Source organism: Narcine bancroftii, chromosome 2 (assembly GCF_036971445.1).
Source record: "Narcine bancroftii isolate sNarBan1 chromosome 2, sNarBan1.hap1, whole genome shotgun sequence".
NCBI classification, from domain to species: Eukaryota; Metazoa; Chordata; class Chondrichthyes; order Torpediniformes; family Narcinidae; genus Narcine; species Narcine bancroftii.
Window position 1 is genome coordinate 27,503,954 of NC_091470.1, and position 17,243 is coordinate 27,521,196.

The 17,243-nt window shown below is 38.4% G+C and overlaps 1 protein-coding gene across 10 annotated transcripts in view; it reads right to left on the reverse strand.

Moving 5' to 3' along the window:
* The window catches only part of vrk1 (VRK serine/threonine kinase 1), a 71,795-nt gene that overhangs the window by 53,186 nt on the left and 1,366 nt on the right, over positions 1 to 17,243 (reverse strand). For 4 of the 10 annotated variants that reach the window (XR_011351089.1, XR_011351090.1, XM_069916157.1 and 1 more), the window contains exons 2-5: positions 13,134 to 13,299; positions 9,176 to 9,335; positions 5,515 to 5,570; positions 509 to 578 (exon numbers count right to left, since the gene is read on the reverse strand). Coding sequence is in view for 8 of the 10 variants with exons in the window: in XM_069916157.1 (XP_069772258.1) it covers positions 509 to 578; positions 5,515 to 5,570; positions 9,176 to 9,335; positions 13,134 to 13,299 (452 nt within the window). In the remaining 2 variants the exon portion in view is untranslated. Of the gene's footprint in view, positions 1 to 508; positions 579 to 5,514; positions 5,571 to 9,175; positions 9,336 to 11,572; positions 11,645 to 13,133; positions 13,300 to 16,038; positions 16,371 to 17,243 lie in introns of those variants that run through there. The other 6 variants (XM_069916158.1, XM_069916160.1, XM_069916161.1 and 3 more) reach the window with 6 other exon arrangements.

The window sequence follows — 17,243 nt, forward strand, 5'->3', positions numbered from 1 at the left end:
CAGACTTTCATGTTTGACTCGAGAGAAGAGGTCGGCCTGGCTGAATGGAGAATGAAATTATAACAAAGAGTTGCCTGTTCCAGAGATTGAAGGCAACTTTGAGATGTTTTGCACCATCTGATGATCAGCCCCAAGCTCATTCATCTACAGTGAGTCACATTCCTTCTCCCCCGACACCCCCCCCCCCCCAAATTATTTCTTCACTCTTTATTGTTAAAAACACTTCCAAAATGTCTCTGTAATCCTCAATTTTACAACTTCAAATAACTCATTCTGAAGTGTGGCTGAGCTTTCAATTAATTGTCAACAGGACAAGCTCTGGAATTCCCTTTTTTAAACCTGCATGCTCTCTTCCCCTTCCATCATATTGCTTAATCCTTAAAATCCAGCTCTATCAATCACTGACAAGATGTTCCTAAAGTAGTTCAGTGTTAAAATTGACATAAAAATACTATAATAATGCACCACATTTCTTTGATTTTTCACACACACAGTATAATTAACTCACTTAGCTCTGGTTTTGCTGCTCTCATGTAGAACTTCAGCTCTGAAAACAATGGTCCATTGTCACTGGGTTCCTTGGATTGGAGGGGGGGGGGGAGAAAGGGAAAAAAGGCACACGGCTTATTTAATTGAGACACTAAGATTTTTTTTGGTAAAAACATCTACTTTCCTTAAATTTCAATACATTACTTGAATGCAGATATCATTGGTTCATGTAAATGTCGTGTCAAGATATTAAAGGCTCAACATTCAGCAGAAAATTCTAGGGCCTGAACTGGTGAAGTCATGTGTGATTCCTTTTGAAAAAGCTTTGATGGTATTACAAAGAAAGACAAATGCATTAGTCTTCCAGCAGAATTGCAAACTTGTACAATAAACTAATCATCACACGACCAACATATGTCTAAAGGCAGATTAAATGCACTGTTTAGGGCAGCAAGTAATTAAAAGAAAACATCAAGAACTAACAATCTCTACCCTGCTTTCACTAAAATAACTTCCACTTTCATTATCATTTGCCAACCAATCTGAACAAGACTACTTCAGGTATACTTCTTGGTTTTTGTGACGTGGAGACCAAGTTCAGGGGGTCAAAGATGTGACAAGCCTGAACACAGTCCAACCACAAACAAAGATCTTTATTTACATGCAATGGGGAAGTCACAACAGGGAATCACACTCACACTAAACACAACTCGTGTGCATCAGACGCAGCTAAACAACCAATATTTGCTACTCCTGATAGATCGTTACTAATCATGGTTCTCGGATACTTGATGCTTGACTGTTAATTTTTATTTCCTGATTATCAGGGCCAGAAAAGTGAGGACGAAATAAACAGTATCTGCTACCCCCTCACTCGCAGGCAAGGCAGCCCAATTAACAACAAAATGTAATTACACTGATAACAATGAATAAGTCACAACAGCCCTTCTCAGGTATGCAACAACAACTCCCAACCCTGTACCAGCACACACCTTCCAACTGGCTCGCCAGTGACACCCATGGAATGGAGCTAGGGTTCATTCCTAGGTGAAAAGAGAAAGAGCTGCTCCATGTGGTGGGCTTTATACTGCAGCTGGTTGGAAGGGCCAGCTCAGGTATGCCCAAATGAGGCAAGGTGCTCAAAAGAGCCATTCGCTAGGTGTCTGGGTGGACTTGGCCTCGATGGGTAGGCGAGGTGACTTCTGACTAGGCTCCCGTTGAAGATGTCACGAGTCCCTCACATGACAGTTCTGGATCCAAATCTACCATAAATCAGAATTTGATTAGGCAACCTTTTTTTTTAAAACTTTGGCAGAAATGACCTCCTCCTCTTATCAAAATGGATCTTAACTAGGATCTAAAGATGAAAGGACATCATACACTGCCAGGAATCTCACACTAAATGCCTGCCTATGTCCCAGATTATTTGGTAGTGATGTACATGGGGAGGGGTGAATTCCAAGTCTATCAGACACCAACGACTGTGCAAGATAAACCTGCAGTTACATATTCACTCAAAATAACAGAAAACACAGAATATGCTTATTGTTAATGGATCAGTTTAGGTACAAAAATAAATTAATTTGAAGTGTTATTTCAGCCATTACCTGTGATTGACCACATTTCAAATCCATCAAGATGCTTGTTTAATTAGACAAGCAAATTTTTACAAAATATTTTGCATATAATTTGGCACATCAGCTGTTGGATACTGCATTATAACTTCTTCCCAGACACAACTAATCAAACAGGCCAAAGCTATGGAGCAGCGCCGTTAATCAAAATTATTGTCTAAATGCTATTTCAACATGTTAGAAATCAATCCAGATGTTATCAGTGATGCCCAAGAGAAGCTTAATTAGATCAAATTAGCAACCGTCTTTTTCTCCCCCAATGAAAAATGGTTACAGCATTATAAAGTGTCAAAGGTAATATTAACATGCAGGAGAACGCTCTACCGTAATTGTTTAGATAACCATTTCAGTTCTCCTACCCACTATTAAATCTATTAATAATCTTAATCAGATTCTTAAAGGCACAACTAATTCTTCTAAACCACTGAAGCTGAGAAGGTGAGACACCAGCAGACCCAATGATTGCCTTTAACACATCAAATGTGCGTTTAAACGAACAGACTCTGCATTGATTTTAAAGTTTACATTCTTTTTTTTTAATTTTTTATTTTTCACACCATAAATCACATTAGCCATGATATACACTTTTTCTTTTTCACACATATACAGTGACTTTTTCTCCCCCCCCTCCCTCCTCCCAAGCCACCCCCCCACCCCCCTCCCTCTCATCCATTTTAGGTATACAATCTAGGTTGCATTAAACCAGTCAGACAATGTTGTCACTCAACAAAAATACACCAGAAATTCTACTGAGTCCATTCTTTTCTTTTCTTCTCCTTCCATCAACTTAGATAATGTTTGTCCCCGGTAGGTTTTCGCTATTGTATTTAATGTAAGGCTTTAACAGAGGTTGTGGGCACTATTCTTGGTGCTCACTTATTGCTGAGGAGCTAATAGCAAACCATACAATTAGCAGTCAAATCTGTACCAGCAGACATCCTGCCCACACTTCCCCTACTAAATGATCAACGTTAATATGTTAAGAGTACAGATAGACCCCGATTTACGAGGTTCTGACTTACAATATTACGATGATCAGAACCCGTTAAGTCAGGGTCTACTTGTATCAACATGGTTGCTTTTCCTTCTCTGAAGGAAAAGCCTCCGTCGAATCAGCGCACACAGATCGTTTCCCAATCGTCCTTTGTTGGTCCCAACACCTTTTTTGAAAAAGAAATTTGGAACATAGGTGCAGATTGGCGTTGCTGGGGAGGGAAAGAGAGAGAGACTGAAGGCAATCTGCACTTGTGTTCCAAATCACAACAGAGAATGCAAATTGATGCTGTTGCATCTCGTTACCAGGCACCATCTCAGCCTCCCGGAAGGAGCAGGGATGTCGGGTCAGCCTCCCGGCAGGAGGAGCGACTCACAAAGATACTTCTACAGATAGACCCCAACTTACGATAATTTTACCTTACGATGTGAGTCATGGAACCAAACCCCATCGCAAGGCGGGGTTTACCCGTGTACATTTCAACTGCAATTATACTGCAACTACAAAGACTTCAATGCATTCAATGTTTGTCACACTTGACAAACCAATGGTGATAACGATATATAAGGGCGATCACTTTACGTTGCTTGCACAACAGAAAAATAGCTCTTAAAAGTCCAAGAAAAATGGAAAGCACTTATATGGCAATACCAATGCAAGGTGCATAAGGGAGGAAGGGCACACCAGTAAACAAGGGGAGAGGGGGATGGCTCAGTGAATGCAGGGAAGGGGTGGAGAGCTGAAGGAAAGAAGTAGAGGGAAGGGGAAGAGGGAGAGCAGGGATTAGGTAAGCAGAAACAGGAGAGGTGAATATTAATGCCATTAGGTTGGAGAGTGCCCAGACAGAAAATTAGGTGTCGCTTCTCCAATTTATGGATGGTTTGGGTTTTGTCTCTACGAGGCAATGGATAGACATTTCCTAAAGAAAGAATGTATAGTCAGCCAGGAGAGCAAGAAAAGAGCACAGATAGTCAATACTAGAGATGTAGATCAGATATTCAGCAGGCAATAGGATGAGACAGGCAAAAGCCTTACAAAGATCTCAATGGGCAATGTTTAGTAATAGAACACACAGGGGGAAAGACACTCAGGTAGCACCCCACGATTGCAAATAATCTGGCTCAGTTTCACATCATAGTGTCCAGTCTATGTCGGGGACCAAAATGTAGTTGTGGGAAGTTTTGATCATTTAACATTTGAGAGAGTGGGTTTAAAAGGGCAAATGAGAATAAGAAGTTGGAGAGGGAGAGAGAAGTGTTATTAGTGTTTAAAAAAAACATGATCCATCCTTCAACAACATAGGAAAAAGATTGCCTATATTTAAAATGAAAGGGGGCCAAAGAAATATTACAAGAGAGCTAAATAAGAATTGAGGACAAGGTAGAGATTACGTCAAGTCTGAATAGAAGGACACGCAGGGATGCACTATGCGCATCACAACCGGCAGGATGCAAAACCCCTAGAGAACATGCAGAGGAGATTCAAAAGGACGTGGTCTGGGTTGGAACGTTTCAGTTATGAGGGGAGACTAGAGAAGCTGGCTCTGTTCTCCCTAGAACGAGAAGTTAAAAGATGTGACTGTGGTATATAAAATTGAGAGGTGCAGAGAGCATACACCACAGGAAACTTTTCCCAGATCAGAGGTAGACAAAAGACACTGATTTAGAACAAGGGGAAAAGAGACCTTTTTAACCTAGAGAATGTTACAGAACTACATGATCCTGTTGAAGGTGATAAGAATATAACAGCAAATGGAATAAATTCTAGAATATTAGGAGGCTGAGCTAATTCATTGAACAGTTGATGACAGTTTAAAAACTAAAGCAGATGAAGGATATTTAATTCAAGCTTGTGTGTTTTTCATTTACAGGTTTCAAAATTAAGTTATTGCAGAAAAAAGTCTAGTCCTGAAAGATTAGCCAGTGGAGGCCACCAGAGAAATGTGATGCAAATGTTGACAAATTTTATACAAATAGGTAAAATAGCATTATAACAAGTCCAGTTTTGTGATGAATCCACTGGTGAATGTTCTATTATCCATCATCTTCATTCAATTACACTTTTTTAACCGTTTATCTTACTTTCCTGTGTAACGTAAACCCAAATTACTGACATCTATGTCTCACTCCAGATTATAGCTTTCAATTGAGAATTGTACAAGTTATAAATCAAATTTGTCATTTTCAGACAACCTAAAACTAACCAGTTATTAAAGTATTCAAGTAACCAACATTTTCAGTACCATCTACAGTCCAGGTAACTCAAAACTACCTGGATTGTGATGGTTAACAAGTTGCAACTGTTCATTTAAAATGGAAGATATTAGCGTTAGCAGTAGAATTCAAGCAAATTTTTATAAAAATTTAACAGAGAATATCTAAATTTACTTTTACTTACCACTTTAATGACATACGAAGCATTAATCCCAACTGGTTTGGCTGAATTTTCATCAGCTAAAAGACAAAAATTAAAATACAAATCTAATGTCAGACAAGTATCATCTCTCCATACAACCATCAGAGAGTGTTTTCACCTGCCACTTACAATTAGGTACAGAAAGCATCTTTTTAATGGAAAAAAATAGATCCAGTTGGTCTTAGGTCATATGACTACGGCTGGGACGTTATTTCTGATATAAACTCAGGAATCTAACATTTGAGCCAAATTCCAAGAAGTTCGAAGTTCTAAACTGGGCAAACAATAGGAAGTTTAACAATATGTAGCATTAGCTACACAAAGTTCAGCAGTAACCTGACATCATGGGAATTTTCAAATGGAATGGACTGAATTTGGTCTCTTGCTCCTGTAAAGCCTTACATTAATTATCTAATGTCAATGAGCAAGCCGTGAAAGTGTGATATAAAAACAGAAATTCTATGCATGATCTATTAATATGATACAGGACTGACCAAAATAATTACTGAAGCATAGAATTCAAAACTCCAGGTTTACTTAAACAGATTTCTCCAGTGTAACTCAAACAATTTTAAAATATTTTTTCCTTATGATACAAGAAAATGGATCTTCATTAAACTCGTAGGGAATGCAATCGGATTTAATTTTTAAAAAATAAGCTACGATTTTGCCTTTGTGATCTAATAATACACCAATAATGTGTTGATTTACATTTGATCAGATACATCACAGGTTGGTGTGTCAATGTGTACATTCCTAAACGTGTCATTTCCAAAGAGAACCCTTTAAAACAGTCATTTTTCTGCTATTAACACAAGCTCAAAGTGAATTAATATAAAAAAAATATATATATATATGCAAGATACAGAAAAATGTCTGCAAAATAAAAAGAGCAAATTGAAAGCACAAAATATTAATGAATTTATTCAGAGCTATTTCAATGTAAATAATCAATAGCATTCTATCCAAATGATGTCAAAGATTTCATGGAACCAGTACACAAAGCTGTCCACAAAGAATACTAGCAGATGCAGTATAAATGACAACAGTTTAGAAAATATCAGGGTAAATCTTCCTGCTTTACAGGACCTTGAAGAACAGAACTCTGATTTGTCCTGCAAATTGGAGTACATAACTTTTTTTAAATCTAACATTACACATAGGTGAATGGAATTTGACAAAAATCACTGCACTGGCTCAAATTAAACTTAGTAATTATGTAAAGGGTGAAAAACTACAGCATGCTGTTTTGCAGAGGGACTTGGGAGTGCTTGTGCATGAATCGCTAAAAGTTAGGTTGCAGGTGCAGCAGGTTATTAAGAAGGCAAATGGAATGTTGGCCTTCATCGCTAGAGGAATTGAATTCAGGAGTAGGGAGGTAATGTTGCAACTGTATAAGGTACTGGTGAGACCGCACCTGGAGTACTGTGTCCAGTTCTGGTCTCCATATTTGAGGAAGGATATACTAGCTTTGGAGACGGTCCAGAGGAGGTTTACTAGGTTGATCCCTGGGATGAAGGGGTTGACTTATGATGAAAGATTAAATCGTCTAGGATTATATTCGCTCGAGTTCAGAAGAATGAGAGGAGATCTTATAGAAACATGTAGAATTATGAAGGGTGCGGATAGGATAGATGTAGGAAGGTTTTTTGAGCTGGCTGGGGAAACTAAAACGAGAGGACACAGACTCAAGATTCGGGGGAGTAGATTTAGGACAGAGATGAGGAAAAATAGTTTTTCCCAGAGAGTAGTGAATGTTTGGAATTCTCTAACCAGGGAAGTGGTTGAGGCTGCCTCATTAAACATATTTAAAATTCGGTTAGATAAATTTTTGCATGATAGAGGAATTAGGGGATATGGGGAGAAGGCAGGTAGGTGGAGTTAGGTCATAAATTAGATCAGCCATGATCGTATTGAATGGCGGAGCAGGCTCGATGGGCCATTTTTGGCCTACTCCTGTTCCTACTTCCTATGTTCCTATGTATAATCTAAACCCATGGACTTTCAAGAGTTCAATGATACATACATGTTTTTTTTCAGGCCTTGCACCAACACCAAACATCAGAAATACACTGAGAACTCAAACAGCACATAATTATTTGGTGAATTATTTTAACAAACAGTATTACTGGAATAAAGCACGGAAGTCTGCAGACACCGTGATTACAGCAAAAACACAAAAATGGTGAAGGAACTCAATAGGCCATATAGCATCCAAAGAAGGTAGTTATATAACCAATGTTTTAGGCCAGAGCCTCTCTACCAGATATGGATGCTTCATGACCTTCTAAGGAGGTTTCATGATCTGCTGTGTTCCTCCATCATTTTTCTGTTTTTACAGTATTACAGTATTTATTTCCCTTCTTAAACATGCATAGAGTGTTATAGTTCAAACAGTTCTCCAGTGTCCCATCCATAAAGGCCCACAGTAATGTTAATTTTCATTTCCAAGACACATCAATGAATGAAGCAAAAAGCATTCAGGAACAAACACATATCCCACAAAATATGCTTTAATAATATCTTGAGATAGTTGGTCACCATTCCAACCATGGTTAATTAGGATCACCAAGGTTCCACAAGGACATTGCCAGGATGGGAGTGAGTAACAAGGAGAGGGGTGACCTTCATGTAGTAAATCATGAAGGGCATAGATAAGGTGGAAGGTCAATGTTATATTCAGAAATGGAGAGTTCACTTGCTTAAAAGTAAACCAATCCATCCACACAATGGAAGGACTTCTTTCACAGCCACGTTACTTCTGCTTTTACATGACTAATTATCTTACAAGCCAAATACATTTTAAATTAGGAGCACAAGGCAAATTGGACAACTGACAGATCAAACTCATCCTTGCTTAATTTCATATGACTGAATAACATTTCAGATTAAAGGATGCAAAATCCATCCGTTTTTAAAAGTGCAAATTTCTCAAAAATAACTTTGAACTATGTCAATCCGATTCTTCCCAGCAACTCCTTCCCTTCCATTTCAATCTTAATTTCTCCATATTCAATTCTCTTCCTTCCCCTCCTCAAATTCCCTTAAATTTTCAACTACCATTCTCATATTTTCATAATTTCCTGTAGGGATTCAAACAAATTGACAAAAAAACCAGCAATACTCATTGGGCAGGAGAAAATAAAAGTGGATTAAAAACATCAACTCCAAGCTTTATAAGCAGGAATATCATGCATTCAGTCTCCAAAACTGTTCACATTTATTTGGAAACACCTGCATGCCCGAAATTAAGGAAAAGATAAGGAATGAAGGCATATGCCAACTTGCAACATTATTGCAGACTTATTATCTATGCCATAAAGATTAAAAACTGTACATTCCAGAAAAAAAACGTTGGCTAGCATATCCTTGCTCAGGAAGACAAAGTGAAATGTATACACCAACAAAAATAAAGTACTGATAGAATCCATGGCTTCACTGGCATAAGCAATAGAATCAACTACAGGAAAAACCTGAAGGTTGAAGTATTATTTCATCCGATTCACCAAAGTCACGTAACTATCATCCCCAAACTGGATTTTCTTGATCACTGAAATGATCTTCTATAATTAACAAATGCTAATGCACAATTAGTTTTCTGGCCATTGGATTATGACTTCTGCATCATTGTTCTTGTACTTACCAAGGTACAAGAGGCCAAATCCACCTTTTCCAATCGGGTTCCCAATTTTCCACTGCTTTTTTCCAGTGTCACTTACGACTTCTCCAGGCTTGAGCTCCTCTGCCATCTTTCTCTTGGGTGGAGCCCTTGCCCGGGCATTTGCAACACGCTTGGGAGGCATCTACAAATTCAGAAACAGACCACATGAAATGGACGCACTCCCAAACAAGTATATTCCAGAAAAGTAATCAATGCATTACCACTCAGAATAATTAGAGATGTGGAGAGTTAACACTGGAAAACACTTAATATGCAAGCCTTTTTAACAATACCTCAAGAATGATAAAAATGCAATTTTTTTGTCAATTATACATCAATTCTGGGCCAAGATGCAATTTATTTTACAGTACTTTCTTAAAACAGCCATGTCGATTGTCAACAGGCACAACATTAGCATCTTAGATCATATTTCTTGCTAATTACACCAACACAGAGAGGTTGGTCGACACTTCTTCCTCAAGCAGGAATCAAAGAAAAATGAACTTTTTAAGGAACTATGATGGGGAATTGATCCACAATGAAACAAAAAACCTTGCATTTATATATAAACTTCACCAGCCTCTGGTCACTTCAAAGGAAACACAACCAAACCATCTTTGAGGTATACGTTCACTGCTTAAACGTAAACCAATTTACACACATCAAGACCTAAAAAAAAAATAGCAAGTACGCTAGAAGAGAACTTACCAGGCAAACTAAAAATCAAACTGGAGATGCTGACAATTTGAAATAGAAACAAAGAAACATAGAAAATAGGTGTAGGAGTAGGCCATTTGGCCCTTCAAGCCTACACCACCATTCATTTTTATCATGGCTGATCTTCTACTCAGTACCTGCCTTCTCCCCATACCCCCTAATCCCCTTAGCCACAAGGGCCAGATCGAATTCCCTCTTAAATACAGATAAGGAACCTGCTTCAACTACTTCCTGTGGCAAAGAATTCCACAGATTCACCACTGAGAAAAAAACATTTTTCTCATCTCAGTCCTAAAAGTCTGATCCTTAATTGACACTATGTCATAATTATGCAGATGAAAAAGGAACTATTCAAGGAAAGACAGTTAGTTCCTTTGGTATTCTGACCAAGATTTAATCACAGCATTAGTATATAGCCCAGTTATTCGCTTCACCAAACATTTCCTTGAGCAAACTGACTACCATATCCCTGATCCTTAAACTATGACCTTTGGTTCTGGTTTTTTCCAACATCAGGAACGACCTTCCTGCATCTAGCCTGTCCAATCCTTTAAGAATTTTGTGTGTCTATAAGATCCCCCCCTCAATCTTCTAAATTCCAACGAGTATAAGACTCGAGTTGATCCAGCCTTTCTTCATATGCAAGTATCAATCTAGTGAACCTTCTTTGCACTCCCTCTACGGCAAGGATGTCTTTCCTCCGACAAGTAGTCCAAAACTGTACACAATTGTCTAGGTGTGGTCTCACCAAGGACCTGTACAGCTGCAGTAAAACCTCTCTACTCCTGTACTTGAATCCTCTTGCTATGAATGCCAACAAACCATTCACTTTCCTCACTGTCTGCTGTACCTGCATGCCCACTTTCAATGACTGGTGCACAGCAACAACCAGGTCTTGTTGCATCTCCCCTTTTTCCTAATCGGACACCATTTAGGTAATAATTTTCTCTCCTGTTCTTGCCACCAAAGTGGAAAACCTCATATTTATCCACATTATATTACATCTGCCATGCATTGGCCCATTTACTCAATTTGTCCAAGTCGCCCTGCATCCTCTTAGCATCTTCTACACAGCTAACCCTGCCACCCTGCTTTGTGTCGTCTGCAAACTTGGAGATGCTGCTTTCTATTCCCTCATCTAAGTCATTGATATATATTTTAAATAATTGTGGTCCTAGCATTGAGCCTTGCGGTACCCCACTAGTCACTGCCTGCCATTCAGAAAAGAACCCATTTATTCCTACTCTTTACTTCCTGTCTGTCAACCAAATCTCTAACAACCTCAATACCATACCTCCAATACCATGTGCTTTAAGTTTTTACACTATTCTCCTGTGCAGGACCTTATCAAAAGCCTTCTGAAAGTCCAGATATAACCACATCCACTGGTTCTCCCGGTTACAAGATCAAACCAGCAATGACAAAGAAGGCATATCACACAGGGGTAAAGATGAACAATTACTTTAACAAAAAATTCACCTTCAAACTTTAATTCAAAATCCCCCCTTTTATAACAATGCCCACTGGTTACTATGCAAATCTCTATAACAGTGTAAAACTAATAAACTTCCCAGCCTAAATATAACATATGTAATTAAAGGTTAAGTTATATTTCCAACCAGCCCACAGAAAAACTTAAGACACAAAACACACAAGACTCACAAAACTTTGATCTCATCCAAAGCAAGAATCATAAACAAAATTCAAAAATTCGTTGTCTTGAGTTGATTGCAGAGAGAGGAACCACTGACTTGGTCCGGATCCTTCTGGCTGCCTTTGGAATGTTCATCTTTATGAAATCCCAACATTCTAAACTGTCCTCCAGATCATGACTCATGCTCTGGGCCTCCTTCCACTCCACAGCACCACCCAGTGGTGGTTTATCATCCAAGTCTAAAATTTTTTAGATCATTTTCTGCACATGCTCAGTCTGTCTCCCACTCTCTCAGCAGCCCACCTTCACCTTGGCTCTCTCAAAGGCAAACTGACACTTTTTAACATAAAACCAAACACATAGGCCAATACACAACACAGAACTCTAACAGCACTCTACATCCTCAAAACATTCTATAAGATTCGTCAGACATGATTTTCCCTTCATAAAACCATGCTGACTCTGTCCGATGATATCAGTACTTTCCAAATGTGCTGCAATCGCATCTTTAATAACTAATCTAGCATTCTCCCCACTACCGATATCAGGCTGACTGGTCTATAATTTACCATTTTCTCTCTCCCTCCCTTCTTAAAAAGTAGGGTTACATTTTCCACCCTCCAATCCTCAGGAACTAATCCAGAATCAAAAGAGTTTTGAAAAATTATCACTAATGTATCTACTATTTCTTATGCTACTTCCTTAAGCACTCTGGGATGCAGACTATCCGGCCCTAGGGATTTATCTGCCTTTAATCCCTTCAGTTTACCTAACACAACCTCTCAATTTGCATTTATTTCCTTCAGTCCTTCCCTCACATTAAATCCTTGGTCCCCTACTATTTCTAGATTATTTATCTTTTCCTTAGTGAAGACAGAACTAAAGTAGTTATTCAATTGGTTTGCCAGGTCCTTGTCCCCCATGGACAATTCACCGGTTTCTGACTATAATGGACCCACATTTGTCTTAACTAATCTCTTTCTCTTTACATATCTATAAAAGCTTTTACAGTCATTCTTTATGTTCCCTGCAGCTTTCTCTCATAATTACTTTTACTTTTCCCATTTAATCCTTTTGTCCTCCTCTGTATTTCTCCCAGTCCTCAGGAATACTTTTTTCTGGCTAGTTTATATGCTGCTTCTTTGGATTTGATACTCTCCCTGATTTCACAGGCAATATTGTGGAAGCAGCCACAGTTAACATTTCAGATCAAAGACTCCTTCCACTCGTGTAATGATCTACTTTGTGGTATATTGTTGAATAAATGTTGTCCATTGAACAATTAAAACCTTCCTGCATTTTTCCCAAATGGCAATGCATGGTAGTGATAGCTCAGATTGTAGGACCATGTCTCTATATTAACAGGCTCAGACAATGCCAGTAAGCCATATCCACAATATTATAACCAAAGAAAAATCTTTATTGCATTAATTTTTTCTAATCAAAGATTAAAGTCATCAAATTCCTTTTGAATGAAATATTTGCCGAATTAACTAAGTAATTAAGGGTGCAAAATCATTATTATTAGAGCACTTAATGTATCAACCGAACTCCAATACGCGAACCCACCACGCAGGCGCCAACCGAAGACTCGCACATGCACAGAGGAATCAAGATGGCCGCGCCCAGCCTACAGACCCCAGGAGGCCGACTAACAAGGCAAGCATGGACCAGAATATGGATTCGCCAAGGTTGATCAGCAAATTCAGGAAGCTTTAAGTTGTTATTGTCAGATCTACAATGAAAAAAAAGATTTGATTAAAAAGCTTGCTTTAGGACTTCGGTAATCCACACACGGAGACAAAATTCCGACTAATATCCATTTCGTGACAAGACTGATCCATTGGTCCCAATTACGGTTTTGAAGCACCATTATCAGAAATGACTTTCTTCAATATTTTAAGCTTGGCCAATGTCCTGTTTCTTTAACTTGATTTAGATATGCAGTCCACGAGCTAGCGCCCCACCCCCAAATACACCAATTAGCCTTCAATCCCCATATGTTTCTGAAAGGTGGGAGGAACCATATTACCCGGAGAAAAGACCGACACACGGGGAGAAGGTACAAACTCGTTACAGACAGTGCCGGATTAGAAGCCGAGTTTCTGGCACTGTAGCAAAGTTGTGCTGACTGCTACACTAACCATCCCACCTCATGGAAATAAACATTCATATTTAACCACAGTTCCTCAATGAGCAAGTTAAATATAACCATCGCTTTTGCTTTCTCCAAATTCTGCAAATTTTAAGATGAAATTTATTTTTTTGAATTTTATAATGAAATGAAACCATTCAGCATTCACTGCACATCTCATCTTGCCAGCAAATCAAGTCTAAATTATTGAATCTGTCACGACCCAACATGACAAATGACTATTTTCCTTTCTTAATTCCAGCAATTCTTGCTTTAAAGTCAGAAGTTTCAAACTAACTGCAGAAACTTAAATAGTCCAGGCTGAATGGGGAATTCAGCATTGTTGCAGGTGCCTCCCTCACAATAAGGCCTTAAATTGACATTATGTCATAATTATGCAGATGAAAAAGGAACGATTCAAGGAAAGACAGTTAGTTCCTTCGGTATTCTGACCAAGATTTAATCACAGCATTAGTATATAGCCCAGTTACTCGCTTCACCAAACACTTCCTTGAGCAAACTGACTGCCATATTTGACATTGCCATAATGTCTGCACTTCAAAGTACAGTAATACCCATAGTATCTGACATCTATGGAGATTCGTAGATGCTGGATAAGTGTATTTTCTGGTTGCTTGAGACTTACTCTTACAATGCCCAACTAATATATCTGCATTAAGAATAAACAGTTCAAAAGACATACAATACAGTACTTATACTGAACTTCATTTGCATGAATATATAAATCTTAAAACATTTTACTTTCAGTCACATTCTTTGAAAACGTTTAACAATTGCCGCATGTGAAAGATCCTTCCCCACCTCTCCACGAAACCACCCAAAAGACGAACAATAACATTATAGATAATTAACCCCCCCCCCACCAACCAGGAATAAGGAGATATTTTAAGACAGTCACTTCAATTATGAGCAGCAACAACCCAACTCTTCATCCTGGTGACACCATTGCTGTTTTACACCTTATTCAAACTGCTGCTGCGAGCAAAGCACAAGCAAGGCACCCTGATGGCTGAATATATCCCATCTTTAAAGGTCTGTATTACTTCAGAGAACATTTAGTTTTACAATGTTGAACTTACGTATTTATTTGTTATCTATTACAAATCTCTTGGTGCCTGCCACATTGACCACCACCAGTGGGCTGATAACACCTCAAACCGTGCATCTTGGCGCCTCACAGTTTGGCGGGCGGCAACCTCCTTTGAAGAAGACCACAGAGCCCACCTCACTGACAAAAGGCAAAGGAGGAAAAACCCAACACCCAACCCCAACCAACCAATTTTCCCCTGCAACCGTGTCTGCCTGTCCCGCATCAGACTTGTCAGCCACAAACGAGCTTGCAGCTGACGTGGACTTTTTACCCCCTCCATAAATCTTCGTCCGTGAAGCCAAGCCAAAGAAGAAAGATTACAAGTATTTAATTCTATTAATTTATTTTCCTCCATTTTCTTTTCCCAGTTATTTGAATTTCAGATACCAGTGTTTTACTGTATTTAGTTTGAGGCATTGAGGTAATTAAAAAGCACAGCATAAATGTGTTTTTTTTTCCATCTTTTAGGTCTATCCTGTTGGTCAATGCATTATATTCACTAGATATTAAAAATACTTTTACGTCTACCTTCCTTCTTGTACCTCAAACAATTCACTAGATATTAAAAATACTTTTACATCTACCTTCCTTCTTGTACCTCAAATGAATGCCAAGGCTCAGTAGCAGCATTTTCCATCTCACTGTTGGAGTTCATGACTTCAAAGACTTGAACACAAAATTCTGGGTGACATACATCAGGTATGTCACCATCCTCCAAATGAGACATCAAATTCCCTGCCTACTTCAGTGGATGTAACATAATCCCATGGCACCATTTTGAAATAAAGCAGGGAGATTTAATGGCTTTGGGAAATATTTATTCCCCTCGATGTACATTTACACAAAGAGCTGACCTTGTCACAAATTCGTGGGAGCTCATTCACAAATTGTACCCTATATTGTAGCAGTGAATAAACTTGAAAGTAATCTTTGGTTTCAATGCACTTGTAGGGTGTCCTGAAAATTATTCAGGTGGCACCTCACAAATAAAAGTTAAGTTGAACCTTACCTAAAGGTTTTTTTTTTAATCTTGTTAATATATCAGCTAGAACAACAGTTCTTAGACAATATTGGAAGATGTTAATAGTAACAGAATTATATTAGTCAAATTATATCAACATACAAATTAGGATCAAACCATTCAGCCCCTCAAACTTGTGTTCATTTATTTAATGAGAACATGGCACATCTTGCTTTTCTCTCAAAATTCTTATTTCCTGCAAGCTCACCTCCCAAAAATGGCAGCCAACAACCCTGGTCTTTTAGTAGCTTAAGTCATTGTCTGGAGACTTTGGCATAGCATTTACACAAGATGCAGGAAGATAAAAGTTACAAAAGTCGAAAATCAAAATCCAAGTAACAAGATCACTTGTGCACTTTTAGAGTTCATGAAGTTATAAAAATTCAACTGCTTTTTCACCCTTGTAATATCATGTAACTAAAGTTAGACGACACATCATTACTTCAAATTGCACAGTTACATTGGGTTTTTTCTTGTCATCCCAAGTCCAAAAATTTCATTTGACCTGTGTGACAGTTCAACATACTTGGTCCAAATTTCACACAGGGTACTCACTGCACATGAACTGACATCACAACAGTGATGTCATAATGTTTATGATGTGTTGCACTTTTGTCTTCAAATCACAAATTAGGATAAAAATTCAGTTACAATAATAATGTCACAGATTTTGCAATTGACAATTATTCAGGAAGGAGACAATCCAAGATTTCAAGTTGGATTTTTTTTTAATTAAACCATTAGGGAAAACCAAAGCACACACACTATTATTTCCACTAGATCACCTGTGCTTCATTAGTTCTCCAATGAGCTCTCCAGCTGCAATCACCAAGGATCCACACTCCCCTCCACGACATGGTCAGGAAAGAGGTTGAGGTGCCTCTAGACTCATTCTACCAGGTTCAGGAACAGTCACTGCCCCTCTACCATCAGACTCCAACAAACTCAGAGACTCATTTAAGGACTCTCTCATTGCACATCATTTCACATTGAATATTTATTTTCTGTACTGCAGTTTGTTTATATTTCTCTCTTTTGAAAATGCAATTTTTATTAAGCAAGTAAAAATTATGCCTGGACTGCAAGAACAAGAATTTTCAGATTGATTGTATGCGATGGCATGCATGAATTTTGATAATAAATCAATTTGTAAGCATACCACAGAATCAGAATTTTACAACCTAGAAGACCATTCGTTATTTTTCCTTGATGACTCTTTGAAGCAGCTTTTCAATTTCTTTATCTTCTGCTTTCATCCTATTGCCTGAGAAATCCCCCCCCCCCCAAAAAAGATCCACCAATTTTGAATTTTACTAATGAAGCTTTCAACAGCTCCATCCAGTCCATAAGTATGACCAAGAAACTCCATTCATCTTTAAAAAAAATTACTCTTGGGTCAAATATTACTGATCA